The sequence below is a fragment of the Hyperoodon ampullatus genome (genome assembly GCF_949752795.1).
Source record: "Hyperoodon ampullatus genome assembly, chromosome: 1".
Lineage (NCBI taxonomy): Eukaryota > Metazoa > Chordata > Mammalia > Artiodactyla > Ziphiidae > Hyperoodon > Hyperoodon ampullatus.
In genome coordinates this window covers 68,062,227-68,085,250 of record NC_136914.1, presented here as the reverse complement: position 1 = coordinate 68,085,250, position 23,024 = coordinate 68,062,227, and the positions used below count along the sequence as shown (strand labels likewise).

Sequence of the window (23,024 nt, the reverse complement as noted above, 5' to 3'; positions counted from 1 at the left end):
AGCTATAGATTTCCCTCTGTGCACTGCTTTCACTGCATCCCATAAGTTTTGGGCTTTCATTTTAATTAATCTCAAAGTATTTCTTAATTTCTCATTTCTTTAACTCATTGTTCTTTTTAAGCATGTTTAGTTTTCACCTACGTGTAAAATTTCCAGATTTCCTCCTATTTATTTTAAATTTCATTCCATTGTGGTCATAGAAGATACTCTGTAAGGTTTGAATCTTCTAAAATTTATTTAGATTCTTTTGTGGTCTATCTGGAGAATTTTCCATGTGCACTTAAAGAAGAATGCATATTCTCTTGTTGGGTGGACAGTTCTATATATGTCTGTTAGGTCTAGTTGATTTACAATGCTGTTCAAGTTTTGTTTCCTTGTTTATCTTTTGTCTAATTATTCTATCCAATAGGGAAAGTGAAGTGTTGAAGTCTCCAACTATTATTGTTGGACTATTTCTCCCTTCAATTGTCAGTCTGTTTCAAACTTTCTGGGGATCTATTGTTAGACGCATATATGTTTATAATTGTTATATCTTGATGGGTTAACCATTTTATTAGGATATAATGTCCTTTGCCAATCTCTGCCTCTTAATTGGAGCATTTACTCCATTTATATTTAAAGTAATTACTAATAAATAAAGACTTGTACCATTTTATTATTTGTTTTCTATATCGTAATTTTTTGGCTCCTTAATTCCTCCATTATTGCCACATTTTATGTTAGATGGTTTCAAGTGTACCACTTGATTCCTTCTCCTTTCTTTTACTATTTTTGTTATTTTCTGGGATTACATTAACATCTTAATTTATAAGTCCAGTTTGAATTAATACCAAGTTTCAATAGTATACAAAAGCTTTGTCTCTCTATATATGTCCTATATAGCTCCATCACCTGCCTTTAATGTTGTTATTGTCACAAATCACATCCTTATACATTCTGTGCCCATCAACACAGTGTTATAATCCTTGTTTGGTGCAATTATCTTTTAAATCGTATAGGAAAAAAAGAAGTGCTAAAAACAAAAAAATATATATTAATACTGATGTTTATACTTATCTATGTTTATCTTTACCAATGTTGCATCTCTTCAGGTGGATTTGAATTACTGTCCAGTATCCTTTCATTTCAGTTTGAAGGACTTTCTTTAGCATTTCTCACATGAAAGGTCTACTAGCAAGAACCCGTCTCAATTTTTGTTCACCCAGGAATGTGTTAACTTCTTCATTTTTGAGGACTATTTTGCCAGATATAGGATTCCTGTTAACATTTCTTTTTGCAGCACACTGAATATGTCATCCCACTGCCTTCTAGCCTTTATGGTTTCTGACAAGAAATCAGATGTTAATCTTATTGAAGATCCCTTGTATGTGACAAGTCAGTTCTCTATAGCTGACTTCAGGATTCCTTGTTTTTCAAGTTTGGTTATGATGTGTCTCAAAGTGGATCTTCTTAAAAATATTACTTATGGTTCACTGAGCTCCTGAGATGTGTGGATTAATGTCTTTCATCAAATTTCTAAGCTTTCAGCCACTGTTTCTTCAAGTATTTCTGCTTTCTCTCTTCTCTTCTATGACCTCCATTATGTGTACGTTGGTATACTTCATGATGATGTCCCACAGATCTTAGGCTCTGTTAATTTTTCTTCATTCTTTTTTCTTTTTATTCCTCAGATAGGGAAATCTCAATTGACCTATCTTCAAGTTTGCCAACTTTCTTCTACCTTCTCAAATCTCTTGAGCCCCTCTAAGTGATATTTAAAATTTTATAATTGTACTTTTCAACTCCAGAATTTCTATTTGGTTCCTTTGTATAACTTCCTTTTATTGACATTCTCTATTTGGTGAGACATCATTCTCTTAGTTTCCTTTGGTTATTTACACGTGGTTTCCTTTAGCTGAGTTTTTTTTTTTTTTTTTTTTTTTTTTGTGGTACGCGGGCCTCTCACTGCCGTAGCCTCTCCCGCTGCAGAGCACAGGCTCCGGACGTGCAGGCCCAGCGGCCATGGCTCACGGGCCCAGCCGCTCCACGGCACACGGGATCCTCCCAGACCGGGGCACAAACCCATGTCCCCTGCATCGGCAGGCGGACTCCCAACCACAGCACCACCAGGGAAGCCCTCTCTGAGCTTTTTTTTTTTTTTTTCCGGTACACGGGCCTCTCACTGGTGTAGCCTCTCCCGTTGCGGAGCACAGGCTCCGGATGCGCAGGCTCAGCGGCCATGGCTCACGGGCCCAGCCGCTCCGCGGCACGCGGGATCTTCCCGGACCGGGGCACGAACCCGCGTCCCCTGCATCGGCAGGCGGACTCCCAACCACTGCGCCACCAGGGAAGCCCCTCTCTGAGCTTTTTAAAGGCAGTTGATTTAAAGTCTTTTCTTGGTAAGTGCAGTATCTCGGTTTTCCTCAACTTCTATGAACAGATTTCTTGTTTTCCTGAGTATGGGTCATACTTTCTTGTTTCTTGGCATGCCTCAATAACTTTTGTTGAAAAACTGGGCATTTTGAACATTATGTGAAAACTCTGGAAATCAGATTCTTCCCCCTCCCCAGAGTTTGTTATTGCTGCTTGTTGAATTTGTTGTAGTTTGTTTGGTGACTTTCTGAACTAGTTTTTTAAAGTGTGTATTTGGTGTGGTCATTGAAGTCTCTGTTCAGTTAAGTCAGTGGTCACTAGTGATTCAACACAACTCCTTAAACTCCTGGAACAACCACAAAACCCCAAATTTCCCAGTTTTTACAAAGGTGTTGTGTATGTGTTGGGGCAAATCTTTTGATACTCTGCCAGGCAGTCTATGACTCTGCCTGCTTCACTTCCTGCATGTGTAGAGACTGAAGGTCAGCCAGAGGTGAGAGCTTATGGTCCTCTCAAGTCTTTTCTAAGCAAGTGCCCAGCCCTGGGCATGTGTGTGGCCTTCTAGATTCCCAGGAATTAATGGGAGCGCTCTAAAACCATTATTCCCCAAAGCATCACATCATCGGCCTTTGCTCCCCAAACTTTTCAATTTGTCTCCTGTTTGCCCCAACTGTTATCCCTCTCTCCAGGCATCAGTGCTAATGAATCTGCCTTCAAATGTCCCTGAGGGTTACCACCCTCCTCCTTGGGAGAGTTCCAAATTAGGTAAAATAAAAGCAAGTCATTTGAGCCAGTCTTTCAGGGAACAACAAGAAAGATCAAAACAACCAACCATAATTCTTGAGAACAAGGTCCATTCTGCTCCATTCATTGCTAGGAACCTATAACAGACTGTGGATATTGTTTTTGAGGCTGATGCCAAGCTGGGGTGAGGAGGATAAGGCTGGAGTAAGTGAAAATGAAGGAAGATCCTCTTACCAAGACTCAGCTTTTTTTTTTTTAAGCTTTTGTTTGGTTGCAAACTTTCAATTCATTTTCAGAGCTCTCATAAAGTTGATTCTGACAGTTTTTGCCATCTTATTTGTCACTTTCACGGAGGAACAGGCTTTTGGAGTTCCCTACTCTACCATTTTTGCTGACTATAATGAAGTTTAAGAAGCTCTGATCTAGTCTTCCCTTCATTTTAGGCCCAAAGAGGGGAAGTGGCTTATCCAGGGTCACACAGCAAACCAGTAGCTGAGCTGAGACCAGAATAGGGATGCCTGACTCCTGGACCAGTGCTCTTTCTGCTTCAGGGCTGCATCAGCTCTTATTGCTGGGAAGGAACCAGGTTCAGAGTGGACACCAGTATTAGGCCAAAGCAAGCTTTCCAAGGAGTAGGGGTTGAGGGTAAGAGCCCCTTATAGAGTTGAGGCCCTGACTGACCAAATCCTTTGCTGAGAGGGAACCCTGTATAGGGCCAGTTGGAGGACTGAGTAATGATGTCCCTGTCCTTACAGGAACACGAGCAGAGAAGCTTTCAGGTTTGATGGGGTTAAAAATTTAAGTTAGTCTAGTATCTGCCTGGGGAAATGATTAGCTTGATTTCTGTTTTCATGTCTGACTCCACTCCATATCAGCCAGGGTAGGAAGGAGCTGAGGGCAGAAATAAGGGGCCAAGTCCTAGGCTAGGACTATACTCCCTGCCAAAGCACAAGGATGGACATGGCATGGCCATCCAGTTGTTGCTTTGACCATGGGCATCTGCAAAGACTCATCATTCAGATCCCTCTTGCCAAAGCTGGGAGTGGACCAGTCCCACCTCCCACCACCGGACTGAAACACTCTGCCACCTGCTCACCTGCCCTCTGTGTGAACATTTCTAATTTCAGAAGTTCTCTGGCTCAGTGCAGGAGTATTTAGATCAGCATCAGAATATAAGGCAAGCAGGTTACAGATGCAGTTTCTTGGCCCCCATGGCTACTCAGAATCTGTGAGGGTGGGGCCCAGGGACCTCCACCTTTAACAAGCTCCTCAGAAGATCCTGATGCACACTAGGGTTTAAGAACCACCACTTCAGGACCATTTCCCTGTCTACAAAGTGAGCACTCCAAGGTTCCTTTCTTAAATTTTGCACCTGAGGCAAGTGACTCATTGCCTCACCCTAGTCCTGGCCCTGTCCCTAACACACAGTGTTCATTCCAATGTCCCCACAGCTGTTGAAAATGGACTCAGGGCTGAATTCACCTGATGGCTCATCCTCTGGTTGCTATTCTGGAAGTGACATTAGATGTGCGGCATGGACCGGCCTTGACTAACACCTCCAGGAGGCAGGAAAAGACCCAGTGTAGTTTCCTCCCAGAAAGATGACCTGTAAGGTCAATGTCTCCCTCATCTTTTTTTATCCTGAGCATCACCGTCAGTGTTAATAACCTTTTACTGATCTTAGAAGGCAGTAGGTGCCTTTCTTTGTCTCTGGAGAGATCTGTGAGGCATTCACACAGTCCTCCAGCCCATCCTTACTATAAGTTGGGTCCCATGGGCATGACCAAGAGGGAAGTCAGAGGGACAGAAAGGTAGAAAATAAGGACCAGGATGAACACAGGTGGCCCCCAAGTGTGTAGGCCAGGGGTCTCAAACTCAAAGACGTGTAAGGGCCCAACAGGTAATGTGCACATGGTATATCAATAGGGAGTAGTGGGGCCTGTGGCAAAATGGAGAGTACATACCTAAACAGGGCACCCGTGAGTTGGCTCCAGCAGCAACTGCTGTGCAGGAATTCTGGGCGTTACTACAATTTTTGGCTTTTCAAGAGAATCCATTCTTCCAGATTTTTAAAAATATGAAATCGCTCAATGCTTAAATGTTGGCAACAAATTCAAATGTCTAAAAGGACTTTTTGGGGACCAAAGTGAATGCACGTACAGGTTAAATACTGCCTGCTGGGCACTAGGTTGGAACCTCCGGTGCAGACAATGGGACAAAGTAATGTCACAGAACATTTACAGTCACGTTATGGGAGGTTGAATCTAGGCCCTGGCACAGTGCAGGAGGCCACCAAAGTCAGCCTGGACCCAAGGCAAGTTGTGCAGTGCCACACAGTTCATCCCACCAGGCAGGTCCCACCTGGCACCCAAGGGCGAGGGGCCTGCCCTTGGGGAAGAGCAGCCAAGCATGCTGGGTCTTGGTCAAGAGCCTCCAGGCATGGTAACTAAAGCAGAGCTGACGTGACAAGCAAGGCCTGCCGTCCATTCCAGGGCCCACATCAGCCTTTCTGGCTGGGCAAGGCAGGTCTAGGTAGACCAGGCTAGTGTCCAGCTCATGGCTGCTCCACGCCCCTTGGGCCATCCCCTCTTCTATGTCCACAAGGCAGGGAGGAGTCAGGGTGGTGTCCCCAAGCAGATGACTACTCTGTGGACAAGCCACTCCCTGGGGCCCCTGCTAGGGCCCAGCAGGCTTGGGCTCCCGCCATAATCTCTGATTCTCTCTTTTCTAAACTTTCAACCTAAGAAACCAGAAAGGGAGTGAAGATCACTGAACAGAAAACAAGCTTTGGGCCTCTAGAAGTGACGACGACTTCTAGAAACTCTGTCCCTTCTGGACTTGCCTTCTCCTAACACCACCAACCAAGGGGCAAAGGGCCTGCCGGGGACCATAGCCAGGAGCTCCCTTTCAGACTGAAGGGTCCCTGAGGGGAGGAGCCGGTCTCACGCCTCTCTGATCCTCCTCTGTAAGGCCTCCCACGGGAGTCATGCACACCCCCTCCTTCCGGACCTGGGGGGAAGGACCACGCCCCTCCTCCTCTCCCTAGTGGGCCTCACCGTGCCCGCATATGATGCTTTTTCAGCGTCTGGGCCCTGAGCACGAATTTCAGGAACCTCCATTTCTCATGTCCTTACAACCCAGTCCCTGCAAATTACTTATGCTCAGGGTTTCCTAAGCACAAGTTTCTATTTAAAGTCATGAAAATTTCCACCGGCTAGTAAGGCTGGACCCCTGAGCTACAGGGCAGAATCATGAAGCACAGGAAAACAAGCTGGCACCAGGTAAACACTTCCAGAACGTTCCAGAGCTGGCTGACTTTAATTTGGAAACAGCTTTTGGCCATCGACATTCAGGTTTAAGGCACATTCTCAATTACAAGTAACCCTGTCACTGGCAGGGAGCTGGCTTTGTTCTCGTGGTTTTGGATGGAACAGATGACTTTCTGGCTTTTTTCTTTTCTTAAAAGGAGTGAGTTTGGCAATAACAAAGCTCATGACACATTCTCACCAGATGCAAAGAGTACCCTTAAAGGTTTTCCCTTTTACTCCTCAGTGAGGACATGGCGCCCCCAGTCCCCACCTGTCTCACCCAAACTGTGTATGTAGCAAAGACGTGTGCACATCTGTCTGCAACGACTATATATTAAAAAAAAAAACCTCCAAATAAACATACAACATTATATGACTAAAACGAAGCCAGGAGTTTCAGCCAGAAGCAAAGGGGAATGACTGCATGAGTCAGGAAACAAAATGTCTACTTTAGCTGCAAGAGGCTGTGAGGAGTGGGGGCGGGGAGGAGGTATCCTGAGAGAGTGCAAGACCGACCCAGGTCCCTCAGCACGAGCACAAGACACGGATCAGGAGGGCAGGCGGGGGACGGGGCCAAGGTTCTATGGATGGTCCACGCTGGGACACCAAGGGATTTTTTGTGGATTTGTTAGAAACAGACAAACATTCTTTTGGCCTTTTCCTGGCATCGCTGTTGCCAGCAGGTGGACAGAAGTGACCCACCAGTCACCGCTCAGTCGTTGCCGCCACAGATCTTCAGCAGAATCTTCCGGTAGTCCCCAGAAGTGTCTCCCTGGTCAAAGAAACAAGTAAGGCACCAGTTAAGCGAGGCTTGGCCAATTCTGGCTTCCTGGCTCCTGATTTTCTTCTGCCCCAGGTGCCCTTACAGAGAGGCAGCCCCATCCTAGGAAATTCCCCACCGTGCTGGTGCCAGAGCAGGTGACAGGCTCACACGCTGGCCTTGAAGGTGGCACAGACCTTTGACAACGCAGTTCAGCCTCCTGAGCCCTCCCATTAAAAAACAGAAAGCTGGGGGCTTCCCTGGTGGCGCAGTGGTTGAGAGTCCGCCTGCCGGTGCAGAGGACGCGGGTTCGTGCCCCGGTCCGGGAGGATCCCACGTGCCGCGGAGCGGCTGGGCCTGTGGGCCATGGCCGCTGAGCCTGCACTTCCGGAGCCTGTGCTCCGCGACGGGAGAGGCCACAGCGGTGAGAGGCCCGCGTACCGCAAAAAAAAAACAAAAAAAACAGAAAGCTGTACTCACCCCAATGATCAAAGTCAGAATTTGAAAAACAAATACAAAAAAATTTTAAACAGCCAAAACCCCCCCTACCCAGGGCTAACTACCAGTGGCCTTTGCCCAGTGCATTTTTGTTGCACTAAGTTGGGATTATACCATAATGCACTATTGTGTCCTGTACAGGAAGTGTAATCTACTATGATACGACCGTCCAGTGAAGGGGACTGTTATTATTTGGGCATCTCAGTTCACACTGGTATCTCCTCTGAGTCCACTGCACTTACATTAGAAGTAAGGCCACACTTAGCTAATTTCTCATCATTTCCTGCCATGGTTTCCTTCCTTGAGGGCAAGGCCTGTGGCTTCTTTCAGATGCCCACAACCTACTGGCACACATAAGATACTTTGTGAATAATTACTAATTCTCTGCTATCAACAGCATTGCTTTTATATCCAAGAAAAGAGGGAGAAGCCTCTCTCAGTGACATGCCCAACATCAAACTTTAGTGAGTCTGAAATCAGGACCTGGGCATGGTGACTTCAATTTCAAGGTTCATGTGAGTTCAGAAATTAAGTGTCAGACCCCCCCACCCCTGCCACGACAGGAATCAGTTTTGTCAGACTGGCTCTGGCACAGTGATAAAACAGGTGCTAGTGTCCATCAGACACGTACATGTGTCACACAACATGCTTCACGTGGACCACCTCCTTTAAGACGCAACAGTCCTGGGCGGGGGGTACTATTATTATCCTCCTCTTAACGATGATGGAACTGGGGTTCAGGGAGGTTTAAGCAAGCTGCTGGAGATCACACAGTGAGCAAGTAGAAAAGCCAGAGCTGGACCCCAAGCAGTGTGACCCCCGAGCCCTCCCTCTGAACTGCCTTCCTGTGCTGCCTCCACCACAGAGCTGAGGGAGGGGACTCATCAGGGAGCTAGAGCCGCCCACCCTCCAGGGGGCTCAGGGCTTGATTTCTCACTGACAGATCACAGACCCACAGGGTGGCTGGACTCTGAAGGCCAGGCACCAGGTGGGAGGTCCTGTGTTCTCTGATGCCGATTTTGGACCCTCCCCACCAACCGTTTACTGAACAGCAGATGTGCTGGATGCTGGGACACAGAGAGGGGCGACAGCAGGGTCAAGAGCCACCCTGCCATCAGGAGCTGACAACCTGCTGTTGTACAACCAGATGAACAAGTGAAAACTGAAGAGGGCAAGTACGAGGACCACAAACAAGATGCCCATACTTGGCTGAGGCCAAGCCCACGCGAGCTCTGAGGAGGGAGAGTAAAGGGGACGGTGGGAGTGGCCAGGGAGGTCCGTGGGTGAGCAGGACGCCAAGAGGCAGCCCAGACAGCCCCCAGAGGCCCGTACCGTGATGTCGTGGTACAGGGACTTGCCGTACAGCCGCTTATACTCTGCTCTGATGTCCAGGAGGTCGATCTCGCTGCGAGACACCATGATGCGGATCAGGGTCCGGTCCTTGGTTCCTGCTCCCTAAAGAGAGTGGGCCCAGGGGCATGAGCAACGGGCCTCCTCACGGTCCACTTCCCCACCTACCCTGGGCCCTGGGCCCCTCCCCGCCCCTGGGCCCTCTGTCTTCTTGGCTGAAGGGTGGCCCTCCTCATGCCTCCTCCCCTGAGCAAGGTCCCAGTCACGAGTGGGCTGAGACGCCCCCCAACCAGACCCTGCACCTGGGGGTTACCTACCCTCATGGCCTTGTTGAGCCTTTCAGCAAAGAAGGCTGGGGTATTCTTAAGACATTTCACTAGAAGAGAGAAACAGGGCATAACTCGATCTGCAGAAAACTCAGTCCAGGGGGACATGACGCACACAGCATCCTCTTAGGAGGCCGGATGTCAATCAAACACACCACTGCATCCATCTTCTTCTCCCCTCATCTCCTCCAGGCTCAATTATCCTACAATCCTGGCTCCAGCCCTTTGGAACAGAAACATGCGGAGCCTGGGCACCAACCCAACCCATTTCCTGACAACCAATGTGATGCAGGAAGCTGTGTAGGGAAGGAACGTGAATGGTGTGCGGAACCATGTTGCTGCTCAGGCAGGAGGGGACAGGCTGGAGATGCCATGACCCTCATGGAAAAGGATGGCCGAACGGAACAAACGTCTGACTAGGGCTCTCAGGCCACGATACCTACCATGGGGTACACAGGGAAATCTGTCCCATCCAGAAAGCTCCAAGAAAAGCAAAACAGAAGGGCAAACTGTGATGTTCCCAAGTGGGTATAAAGAGGGGCCAACCCCTCAGGGTTGGGGGATGGGGGAGGACGGACCTGGAGCCCATCAGGCCCTGCTCTGGAGGACATGACACAGGCACTGCAGGAAATGCACCAGTGTCCTGGGAGCTACGCCAGCTTTCCTTGACTAGGGCCTGTTTTGCTGCTGCAAGTAAAAAAATCTTTCCACGTGTTTCCATCACAAACATCTGACAACTGCCTGCAGGGATGTATTTTTAGAGGAAACTTGGCAGGATATGCGTCATCTTCCTCCAGGAGAACAGTTGGTCACGTTCCCACTAGTGCCCGCACTGCAGCTCCCTCCCCCAGGGCTGGGCTTGAAATATAAACAAGACACCTCCAGGACTGCTGGGGGTACAACTACGCAGCGATCGGGAAGCAGCCTGATTTCCCACCACGTAGGCAACTGGATTTAGCAATCTTGGACCCTTTCACTATGATCCTCCTCAACCGGAGGGTGGGTGAGCACCCTGAAAACTCACAACACATGCCAGCCCCCCAGCGGGCAGGCCAAGATACCTACCCACGGCCAGCATGCCCTGCTCCAGGTCCCCGGACATCTCCCGGCAGATGCTCTTCTCAATGTCACGGCCTGTCATTCGCTGATACTCGTTGAAAACTAGTGGCAAGACAGAGGGACATGTTATGGACTGAATTCTGTGCCCCCCCACCAAATTCCTTTGTTGAAGTCCTAGCTCCTAGGACTTCAGTATTTAACTGTACTTGGAGATAGTCTTTAAAGAGGTAATTAAGTTAAAATGAGGCCCTTAGCAGTGGGTCCAAATCCAATCTGACGGTATCTTTATAAGAAAAGGAGATTTAGACACACAAGGAAACACCAGGGCCGCAAACACAGAGGAAAGATCACACGTGGACACAGCAAGGAGGGGGTCGTCTGCAAGCCAAGAGGAGCGGCCTCAGGAGAAACTATCGCTGCCAGCACCTTCATCTTGGACTTCCAGCCTCCAGAACTATGAGAAAATAGATTTCTGTTGCTTAAGCCACACAGTCTGTGGTATTTTATTACGGCAGCCCGACCTGACTTGTACAGGACACGTGGTGAGGAGGCCTGTGCCCCTTCCCAGAGCCCACCTCTCCCACTCTGCTCCCGGCGCCCTGGACGGCCCCAGTGACCACACCTGCCCAGCTGTCAAGTTGGCCAGTTCTTTGCCCCAGGGAGAGTGCACTCCCCCCGCCCCCCAGGTCTGCTCACTGTCCCCTTACCAGCACTGCCCTCGCCACTGCTCACTCATCACACCTCAATCCCCGGTCCAGGAGCCCTGACACCGACAGTCTCTTCCCAGATCCCCACACCTCCAGTCCCAGCCCTCCTCCGTCATTCTATGTGCCAATCTTTCCCAGTCTGACGGTGAGCGAATGCCCATCCAGTGCCCCAGCTTACCCTGGGATGGGCCAAGCACCCACAGGAAGTGGGCTGTGCGTTCCAAGAGAGGCAGGTGGTGCCATGGAGACCGGGGTCCTAATATGAGCTCTGCCCCAGGATATAAACCTCCTCTTCCCCAACCAGGGTCTCAGTTTCTATCTGTGTTCTCCAAATTGCTGTCATTTGCGTATCAGTATCATGATTTCTGCTACATCTGTATCCAGCTTCATTACTTACTATTTTCTTCCGATCAGCTCCTCTTTTCCCCTGACTAATGACATTTGTGAAATCGGGGGTTTGATGTGCTACAGATATATTCCATACTCACTAAAATAAGCAACGATTAAGATGAGCATATGCTCGCTCACGCTCCAGTACAGAATAGGGCAGAGGTTAAAAAGTGTGCTCTGGAGGCAGCTGAGTTCAAACCCCAGCTCTGCCACGTTACCACCTGGGTAGCTGACTTCCCCAACTGCCCTTTGCCAGCTTCCTCATCGGTAAAACAGGAGAATGCCTGCTATTTGCATGTATTAAAGACTCAGTGCATGCACAGGGTGCGTGCTGGTGATTTCACCCACCCACGTTGCTAAGTGTGGTCATCGTTCTCTGTCCTCACCTGCCCTCTCATATTTGCCGCTGACATTGCTGGTCTCCAGGATGCCCCTTTCTTTGGGTGCCCCTTCTGATTCTCCTGCAACGGCCAGGGCCCTGTCCTCAGACTGCTGGTCTCCCTCCCGTCTCCCTCTGAAGGGACCTCTTGCAGTCCCAGAGCCTCAAACTCCTTTGACCCACTCATAGTGCCCAAACTACCATCTCTAGCCCAGACCTCTCCTGGCCTCTGGCCTCGCAAACCCATTGCCTACACGGTATCTGTGGCTCAAGGCTCCTGACTTCCTTGCCTCCTACAGCCTACTCCATGCACAGCTTCCCAGTCTTGGTCGAGGGCCCCTCCCCTCTTCCACTGACTCAGCAGGAACAAACCCTGTGTCATCCCTGACTCCTCTCTCTCTCTCTCACACTCCACGTCCAGTTCATTGGCAAACAGGGGCAGAATCTGAGCGCCTCTCGCCACCTGCCCCTGCCAGCTGGTCCCGGCCACCGTCACTTCTCCCCTGGATTTACTGCGGCAGCCTCCTAACTGGTTTCCTGCTCTGCCATTGATCCCTTCTCTCTTCTCAACACAACAGCCAGGACACTCACAGAACCTAAGTCAAATCACGTCTCTCCTTCACTCAAAGCCCTCCAATGGCCCCCTGTTTTATTCAGGGTAAACACCTAAGTCCATGCAATTGTCATCAGGGCTTCCTACTGTCTCTGACCTCACCTCCTCCTATGCTCACTCATTCCATCTACTCCACCTCACCAGCCCCCTTCACTGTTTCTCGGTTGTGCTGGGAACACCATGCTCAGGGCCTTTGCACCTGCAACTCCTTCATTTTTTTTTTCTTTTTTTTTTGCTGTACGCAGGCCTCTCACTGTTGTGACCTCTTCCGTTGCAGAGCACAGGCTCCGGACACGCAGGCTCAGCGGCCATGGCTCACGGGCCCAGCCACTCTGCGGCATGTGGGATCTTCCCGGACCGGGTCACGAACCTGTATCCCCTGCATCGGCAGGCGGACTCTCAACCACTGCGCCACCAGGGAAGCCCCCTTCATGTTTTTAACTCAAATGTCATTACCCCAGTGAGGAATGCCCCCAGCACCCTCCGACACCTTTATCACTTCCTATCCCAGTTTCCAACTTTATAATTCTTCTCTAAAGATTTACCAACTGGTATAGATTGTATTTGATTTTTGTTTACTGCCGGGCTCCCCAAACAAGGTGAACCCCCTGAGAACAGAGATTCTGCAGTGCCGTTCTCTACACCTACTCCATGACCTGGCACGTGGCAGGAGCTCAGTTTATATTTGTTGAAGGAATGAGTAAATAAGTGTTACTTAGTATTATTAATTGTGATGTCTATTTTTTATGCCACACTTTGGAAACCACTGGGTCAGGTGCTCTTGAAGGCTCTCTCAACTCTACTATTCCACATTCTAGCAGGTAAAGATACTAGCCAACAGGAGGCTCCCATTTCTCTGACCTCCTCCCTTGCTTTCCTCCAGAACTGGATGCTTGCAGACTCAGGAAACCCGCTGATAATATCTTTTAAATCTCCACCAGGGGTCTCTTTCAAGGAAGTGAAAGGCCCATGCAGAGTGGAACTGGTAAGTGTTCCTGCAAGCTGTTTCCTGCCATACCTCACCTGACCTCATTACCTGGCTGCAGGGAGGCCGGGACTGCCTTACCTGCCACCAGGTGGGCCCGGCTCCGGGAGCACAGAACTGCATTGAACTTGGACTCATCTGTTCCGAGGCGATTCTCTCCAGCTGCATAGAGCTCCTGGACAGAAGAGGGACAGACAGACATGCAATGCAGACCTCACCCCAGACTCTAGGCCCAGGTCACCGAGGAGAGCTGGGCAGAGTCTCTGGGCCCTACGAGCCCAGAGGGGAGGGAAAGCGGGGCAGGGCCCCAGCTGAGCTCCATTCATTGTGCTGAAGTAGACACCATCCACACAACCTCTCACTAAGCCAGGAGAGCCAAGGCCGCTGGGGCCCAGGACAGGCAAGGAACAGCTTGAACCCAACCAAGGGAGCAGCAGCACAGAGGAAAACATGGGCTTGAGTCCTAGCTCTTCTACCCACTTGCCACGGGACTCTAGGCAGGCCACTGGCCCTCTCTGAACTTCAGTTTCCTCATCTCTAAAACGCGAAGTTTGGATTAGATTCGGGGTCACAAACCTGAAAGCCCAAAGGGGCCAGCTGAGTGACTTAAATGCAGGAATCAGGCCAGCTGTAAGGCCAGAGTGGTGGGGACCATGGGGACCATGCAGAGAGGCAGTTACTTCTCAGCCGAGTACATGACAGAGGAACAAGGCTCACAGCTGCCTGATCCATTTTTCACGAGGAACCAGAAACCCAGATACCTACGTGAAATTTCTCAATCTTTAAAAGCAGTTTCCCTATCTATAAGCAGGAACACGAGACAATAATTATAACAACAATTGATAGATCGCAGTTATGGATGTGGGATTTTATGTGATAGGTGCTTGCCTGCCGTTTCATTGCATACACTGTTGTTTGCAAATGGGGAGAATTTGCACTTTCCTGTTAAGTTTTTGAAGGTTTGAGCCCAATCTATTTGCCAATCCGCAACCCTTGTACCAGATGGCTCAAAAGTGCCTTCCAGGCCTCAGATAGCAAATCTTGGACCTAAAGGCACTGATAATTGAGGGCAGAAGGTGGCCATCAGGGGCTCAGAGACCCCACAGGTCGAGGTGAAGCCGAGCAGGTCCAGAACTAGGAAGACAGAGCAGTAGGCACGAGACCCTGCAACCAAGGCAACTTCTGCCTCAGCTGGGAAAAGGCCTGGACAGGAAACAGAAACAGGAAGTTCCCCACTGGGGCAAGAGCTGGAGCCCAGGACTTTGGGGATATCCAGCCCTGAGTCCAGTGATAGGAATGGGTGTCCCAAGCCAGGGAGCCGTTAAGTGAGCGGTCTGGGACCAGGGCAGAGGCAGGCACCGTCTGGGCACAGAGAGTGAGTCCTTGCCCAGACTCTGCCTCCAGGTTTCTCTGGACACAATGCTCAACCTCTCTGAGCCTCAGTGTCCTTACCTGGAAAGCAAATGGGCCAGGAGAGTGGTTCTCTTCCAGCCCTTACAAGAGGGCACTACAGAAGTCCTCTGACATATGACAGAGACAAGGAGCCTACTGGCAGCTCCTGGTGAATGCAGTGCCCTGGGGGGCAGGAGCAGTGAGGTGGGGAGAGGCACGGCCAGCTCCATCCCATCAGGAAGCCAGGGCTCTCTCCAGCCAGAACTGCTATGGTCTGAATTCATTAGTGGGAAACGCAAACTCCTCTGGAGAGGCACTCGGACTCCTGAACCAAGAGAGGAAACAGCCAGAGACTGTTCCCCTGCGAAACTCACAGCATCTGGAATCCACTCCTTATCTGTTGCTCTTTCAATCCCAGAACCCCTCCCTTGTGACACAAGAAAGTGGAAGACACTCCCCTGCTCAGGAAGCCAGATGAGCGGCCGCCACACTCACCTGCACATCTCTCTGGACGAGCGTCATGTCCACGTTTGTGCTTTCATCCCGGTTTCCCTGAAAGGAAGCAGGCTGTGAGGTCAAGGTCACTCCTTGGAGTCGCAGCCCTCCCTCCCTGTTCCTCCTCCCCATGGCCCAGAGATCCACCTCTCCCTGCTGTGGGCCTGATGTCTGCCCTGAGAAAGGTACCTGAGAGAGAGAGATGAGGAGCCGCTGGAAGTGCCCTGACGTGTCGTTCCGAATGGCCTCCTCCAGGGTCTTTTTGAATTCTAAAAGGGAGACACAGGAAAGGGCCACCCTGTAGCCCAGTGGACCAAGCTGCGCGCTGTACACAGTTAACAGTGGGCACTGGCATGAGGAGACAGGTGGCCCACGCAGCCCCCAGGAACAAACACCAGGCTGACCTGGCCCCAACCTCGCCCAGGAGGTTTTCCCTAGCCCTCCCTTACCTCAGTCACCTGCTCCTGTGTAAACAGCAGGCAGGGCTGGGTTTGGGAGGGAATCCCAGTGTGTTGGGGGTGTCGGGAGATAAGGAGGCCAGGAAGAAAGAGAGGCCCTGGGAGAGGGTGTGGCCAAGGCCCTAAAAGCACAGGGATCTGCAAGGGGCAGAGGGCCCGGGGCCAGCCTAACCTGTCTTGTAGACTCTGTTCAATTCCCGGATGTGCTCATTGCTGCGGGAGGCCAGGATCTCGATCAGGCAGGCTTCATCAGTGCCTGCCCCCTGGGAGGCAGAGAGCACAACAAAGCACAGGCTTGTTACAGCCTCCTCCCTGACACTCAGGATCCTCCAGGACACAAACCCACCCATCGTGCTGCTGCTGCTGCTGCCCGGGCCTGAAGCAGCCAGCCTCCCCTCTGCAGTCCCAGGAAAGTACCAGTAATGACAGCAACATGGTGATAAGTAGAGATCATGGGAAGGAACATCCCCATTCCACCCGCCAGGACACTGAGAATTAGAGAAGTGTAGTAACCTGTCCAAGGCCACACAGTAAATGGTGGGGTTGAGAGGTGGACCTGGATCTGTTTTATTCCAAGTTCAGCCCATGAATGAGATGAGAAGCAACTGAGAAAATGGGTTTAAAGCGAGAGCATGACATGTGGGAAAACGCTGAGTCCTAGAGTGGACCGTGGAGCATCTGGAGACACCTAGGAGAAGGCAACAACATAGAGGGTGGAAGAGATGACCAAGTCAGGGGCAGTGAGGAGGCAGAGGACAGGGTCAGTAGCCTGGTTTCTATGTCAGGTTGAATCTTGGTTCTGCTGGTCACTAGCTGTGTGACCTTGGGCATGTCACTTCACCTCTCTGTGCCTCAGGTTCCTTGACCATAAAATGGAAGTGATACTGCAGGCAGACAGAGTAGGGTGTCCCCAGAGCAAGAGAACCAGGAATGGCTTTCTTGACATAAGAGAAACCATTTTTAGCCTAAGCTACCTTGTGATCTAAGCCTGGCCACAGTACTTGCCCTTAAAGGAACAAAAGAACAATAGGAAAGATAACAAATCAGATGTAAAGACTCCCAGCTCTGTTTCAATGGTAAAGACTAGCCTGAAGCACTTTCTTGAGCTGTTGGCAGAATTTAAACCCCCTTGGGCACTCAACCACCAAATCAACTGGAACCTAAGGGATGAAGAGGTTGACCCTTTTCAAGTTTGGACTCTGTGGACCACCCCAAGCCCCTTCATGAATATGCATGTGCCTTTAGCTTAAAACTTCCCCAATTTTGCAGTTCCGGGAGATACGGCTTTGGGAAAGATCCCCAATGTTCTTACTTGCTGCAAGTAATAAATCTTTCCTTGTCTCACTCTTTGGCTTGGCTGGGTCTCTTGACACCCACAAAAAGGCGAACCCAGTTTCAGGTAACATCTTCGTGGGGGCAAGAAAAGTCACTGTGCCTATCAGGCCCCTGAGGAATGTTAGATTCCTTCTGCGGCACCTGCTCAGTTCACAAGGACTCCCCTGTCTGTGGGTGCGGCCCCTCCCCATCCACAGGACACCTGCTGGGGGTCTTGGGAGCCACAAGACTGTATAAAACATGCAGGACACTCTTCTTGGTCATAACTGATTTAACTAGGGGGATATTAAACCCAAACGAAGCCCATCAGAACCTGCCCCCATTTGGAATTTGAACCAAGGGACAGCTGGCCTCTTCTGTAGCTGGATCTCTGACAGGTACATGGAGAGGGGTCGGCAGGGATGCTGTGCCAAGGAAGGAGAGGCACAGAAGCAGATGGAAGAATGAAGCAGACACTGAAGAAGCAGCAGAGACGAGGGAGAAAGTCTGCCCGGCCCCGGCCCTCTCCAAGCCAGGCTGCTGTTCTGCTTAAGCTCCTCAAGTGTGTTTCTGTTATCTGCTAACAACAGTCCTAATGAATGAGGATACAATCCACACCTCCCACTCTTATCACTGCATCACTAGCTCCCTCTGCAACCCCAGCTCCCCAGCTCCCACTGTGTTTTTAAGGTGGAGAGACTTAGATGCTCCCTGATGACGAAGCCTCATTTACCTCTTGAGGGAGCCACCAGAAGTTCCCCTTTCTACAGCATTTGGACTCCAACAGGGAGGGTCCAGGAGCCGTGCTGACAACAGTAGCTAATAAGCGAGCGAAGACACACCACGTGATCCAGGCCTTTCCCGGGGCTGTATGTCCACACAGGTGTACACACACACACACACACACACACACACACACACACACACACACGTACACACCTTGATGGCTTCCTTTATCTCATAAGCATCAAAGAGGACCGGGGTCTTCATCAGGGCCAAGATTGTCTTCTCAAAGTTTCCTGACAGTTCAGATTTCAGATCTTTGATCAAATCCTGATTGGACATTCAGACAAACAAACAAAACCTATTTTGAGAATCCACAGGAGGTGACCAGTAGGGCCAATATCCCAGATGCAGGGACCAGCAGCATCTGCAGAAGAGCCAAACCTCAGGCCCCAGCCAGACCTGCAGAATCAGAGCTTGCATTCAGACCAGATTCCCAGGGGACTCATGGCCATTAAAGTAGGAGAGGCACCTGGCCAGAACACTAGCCTATATGTACCCAGTGGTTACCTTTCTAAAGATCTGAAAGCCCCCAAAATCAAAATACGGCCACCGTGCATTTGTTCAGTACTTAAAGCCTCTTCCTTCAAAGGGAAATAACTTGCCCATGGTCTTGGTGAGTCATGGCACAGCCAGGCTGGAACCCAGATTCCTGGGCGCCTCTCATCAAACCTCAGAGTACCCTGTGGACTCTGGAATTTCTCCTTCAGAGCATCCTTTGCTGCTAGAAGATGCCATCAGCTGAGAGACAGCAGGAAATGCCCTAATGTGCCTTATGGTTTGTCCAGGAGATCTAGACCCACTAGGCCCCAAGGAAAAGCAGGAGTAGGGCTGTGCTAGAAGATATGCCTTAAGTCAGGAGGGACGCCCCCGCCACCATCTCGCCAACACTCACCTTCCCATAAGCTGTCTTGAAGGACAGGAGGATCTGCTGCCGCTGCTTGTTGGAGCGACTCCCCAGGCAGTCAGTGATGGCCTGTTCATCAGTCCCTGGAGGAAGGAGGTGGGAGTGGGCAGAGCTGGGGGTTGTGGGGATGCTCTGCGGCTACAGACTTTCCTGGCCTGGGTCTTCCAATTCTCCTGGGCATCCCAACTGCACTCCTGTATCCACCTTCTCTTCCTCCACCACTGGGGCCAGGCTGCCTCCACCCAGCGACCCCAGCCCACAGAGCCACTGTGTAACTGCCTAGGGAGTCGGGGGGTGATTAGGACTCGCGCCACCTGGGGTCTCTCACCAAAGCCCTTCATGGCCTTCCGCAGGACCTCGGCGTCTCGCAGGGGGTCAAACCCAGGAGCATCTGTGATGGTGCCTCGGTTTCCAAACTGCTCAGACAGACAGACAGTAAGAATGCTATATCCCCCAGATGTGAGACTGCCTGCCCCAGACTCTGGAAATGACCTTTCCTCTAAAACTTGGGGTACCTGAAGGAGCCTGCGATCAACAGCACAGGGGACTCGACACTGAGTTGGCCTAACATGACCATTACCTGTCCTGGCACTGAAACGTCTGCCTGGCTCCCGTGGCTAGGAGCCCACCTAGAGCTGAGTCCTGATGCTGAAAATCTACCCTATGCCCGGGTCCTCCAGGCCTGGGCCCGGGCTCCTGATGAAGGGGAGGCCTCGGGAACAGGGGTGCGGCCTCTCCTCAAGGCCTCAGCACCACAGCACACATCAGGGCTTCCCTAACGGGCCTGCTTAGTCCACCTTTGTGCACACTAGAAACAGGTGTTCCCTCTGGGATGCAGGTGTCCAGCCTTCACGATGGTACATGCAGCCCAGCTACCTCTCGGACTAGCTCTCGTTTCCCGGCACTGTTTCCTGGACTCTACGACCCGCTTGCCTGCTGGACTCCTTCCTGACGTGGCAGCTACACTCCAAGCAAACTTGATTTTTCCTGCCGAAACTCTCCCTTGGTGGATTATCTAGTACAAACTGGTTTTAACAGAGTTAAGGAGATAAGCTGAGAGAAAAGATAAGGGGGAAGGCAGAGAGGGAGATGCAGGGCAGGGGTAGGGGGATGTGTGGGTGTGAGGGAGGGAGGGGAATGGACCCTCTGACTAAAAATAGTAGTCAACCACATACCACTAGCCCTGTGCTTGGCTGGTTTGGCTGTGTAACCATGACAATGAATTCTAGGCTCTGCAAACATGAACTGCTCTCCAAAACGAGCCAAGAGCAGCCCTGAAAGAACTGCCAACAATCTTCCCTACCCAAAGGAGCTGGTTTTAAGAATCCTCTGAAGCTAGTCTGGGAGGGCACATCCGGGGGATTGAAAACTAAGAGCCATTGGGCAAAGGCTCTGAGACCAGTTCTTACAAAACCCAGGCAGTAAATAACACCAGACGAATGAAGAGTACCCGGAGGCATTCAGACCCAACTCCCACAGGGACCATCTAACAAGCTGGGACAAAGAGGGTAGCTCCCTAGGTCCTCAGGCATACAAACAGGGGATGGGGTGTCTGTGAGAAAGTGACACTGAAAACTACAAGTTAGAGCTGGAGGACCTAGTCCTCCCCCGTCCCCTGCACGGTCCCCAGCCCTGCTGGCAGAGCACACTGGGCCACATGTCTCGGGCCCTTGGAGCCAGGCCTGGACAGAGAGTAGCACAAAGTTAGTACTCACCTGGGCTGGGGGCACAGCAGGGGTGACGGTCCCGGACCCAGAGTACCCTGGGTAGCTTGGCACCGGCTGCTGTCCCGGAGGTGGCATTGGAGACTGTCCAGGGTAGGTCATGGGCGGCTGTCCAGGGTAGGCCCCCGAGGGCTGCTGCCCAGGGGGCGGCATGGGCTGGCCTGACACAGGGGCCCCTGGGTATGGCGGATACGAGGGCATCCCAGAGGGTGGGTTTCCTCCAGGGGGCGGGTACATTCCATATGGAGGAACAGGCTGCTGGGCGGAAGGGGAATGCCCAAAACCCCCCGGGGGGACGGGAGGGTAACCGCCCCCAGGGGCCCCCGGGTACAGGTTTGGCACGTTGGCTCCTCCGAACGTCCCGGACATGTTGGCAGCCTGAAAGTCCATGAAGCTAGAGCCTTAGACTAACAGCCCCTGAGGGGGCACAGCCATACTCCATCCATCTGCCCTTCCCCACCCTGAGCCCTGCAGCAGGCACCCAGGAGCCACACTCAGCTCAAGCCAAGTCCGAGCACCACCGGCTTCTCAGCAAGGCCCACCTTGCCCACCCACCTTGTCCCACACGCCCTCTACCTGCACTGCTGACCCCCTTTACCTGCCCTGTGCCCAAAGAACCCACACTCACTCTAACACCACACCGTTTCCTTATGCTACTGTCTGTCTCTTCCCAGTGGATGCTAAGTACTCCCAGGCTGGGATTTTTCTATCTCCAGTGCCTAGAATGGGCCTGGCACAAATTAGACTGTGGAGTGGTTACACCATTTACATTGAGCATACATTTGTTTTTAGATGATAAAATATGCTATTTTACAAGCAAATCAACAAGTAGCATGTGTGTCCGGGCTACCGGGCACCTGCTGCCAGGCCCAACCAGGAGAGTCATCCACGTGTACCAACAGCCCCCACACGCGTGTGGCCACCTGCACATGGCATATGCATGTACACACAGGTGCACACCCTCACCCCTCTATCCCTACACTGAGCACATACAGAAGATGCTCGATGCATACTCCACGAAGGCCCTACCCCTACCCAATCCCCCAGAGCTGAAAAGGACCTGGAAGACCATGTGGCCCAATGCATTCCCCCACCGCTCATTTTACAGACGGGAAGATCAAGATGCAGAGAGGGACAGTGAGCCGGTGAGAGCCCTGATGGAAACCGTCATGTCCTAAGATATAGCTCAACACCCTCGGCACCCACAGATACACACGCACGTGCACACACGCTCCCCTCTGACGCCACAGAAGCCAGCAGCCTTTCTCCCTCTGGCCACGCCGGTGTGGCCCCCAGGGCAGCCCAGCAGGAGGGCTGGACTCACCATTCCCGAGAGGTAGTCCTGGTTGAACTGCCCTGCATAGCTGGCCACGTTATCCAGCCCGATGGGGGGCATGTTGGGTGGTGGGTAGCCAGCACCTCCCCAGGCACCGCCACCTGAAAGCAACACCAAGCCTGTCGGCACGGCTCCCCAGCAGGACAAGGCAGAGACATCAAGCTCCCAGGTGGTTGGAGGAGAAGCCAAGCAGAGCCGCGGACAGTCCTATATAGACCACACGGCAAACACTCGGGCAACAAAGTCTAGCCAGGTCCTGCTGCCAGAGGAAGGGAGGAGGGAACCTTCAATTCGGTGTTCAGCAAACACTCCCAAGACCCTCTGTGGGTATTAAGGTAGGAGGGCCAAGGGCAGACCTGCCCTCCTGGGCTCACCCCCATGGAGTGGGAGTACAGACATAAAGACAGGTCACTCGGGGACACTGTGCCAAGCCCAGGGCAGCGGCAAGCTCAGGGATCACTGAGAGTCCACAGTGATGGAGAACCATGGCGGGGGTGGGTGGGCGTCGGGGTGGGGTGTCCTGCCGATCTGGCTGTGTGCTGTCACCACAAGTCTGTAAGGGGCAGGGAGAGGCAGGATGACAGGACGGAGGGAGACAGGGTTCGGTTATGGAAAACAGACACCTGTCCTTGTCAGGGGGACAACAGGGGAACAGCAGTAAAGACCCCCAGCTCTGAAACCATCAGGACCGGGGTATGTGCCCTGAGGCAAGGCACTCAACCACCCTGGCTCAGTTTCCTCAGGTGAAGTGGGGACAATTAGTGTTTGCCTCAAATTGCTGTGAGGAGGATTAAGAGAGTTAATGCCGGGCAGGGCTTAGCTGGGAGCCCAATGAGCATTCATATGTTACAGCTGTCACCATGACAAGCAGCACAGCAGCTAGGCAGCTAGCATCATCCTGCGGGCTGTTGGCCTGTTAGATGCAGCCCTGTCCATGACAGCGAAAAGGCCCTGAGGGCCTCATGTTTGGCTTTCCAGCCCCAGGGCTCCGGGATACTCAGGACGGAGCTCTCCCGGAATCGCCTGCCTGCTCCCTCTCTTGCTGCTCAGGTGATGACAGAGGTGGCAGTGGTAGGACACGGGTGCCTGACCAGCTGGCACAGCCTCCCTGCTATCGGGCCACAGGAGCAGCTGCAACAGTAAC

General features: G+C 51.6%; 1 protein-coding gene across 1 annotated transcript; it reads right to left on the bottom strand.

The window, feature by feature from the left end:
• Positions 1–6,380: 6,380 nt before the first annotated feature.
• ANXA11 (annexin A11) lies at positions 6,381–21,955 on the bottom strand. Its single transcript, XM_079712855.1, has 13 exons — positions 21,869–21,955; positions 20,536–20,922; positions 19,149–19,236; positions 18,809–18,903; positions 18,070–18,183; positions 15,989–16,079; positions 15,548–15,627; positions 15,359–15,415; positions 13,553–13,646; positions 10,404–10,499; positions 9,330–9,388; positions 8,995–9,117; positions 6,381–7,176 (listed from the first exon to the last, which is right to left on the bottom strand). Exons 1-13 carry the CDS (start codon positions 21,938–21,940, stop codon positions 7,117–7,119), a joined length of 1,416 nt encoding a protein of 471 aa, XP_079568981.1. The 5' UTR covers positions 21,941–21,955; the 3' UTR covers positions 6,381–7,116.
• Between the last annotated feature and the right edge of the window lie 1,069 nt (positions 21,956–23,024).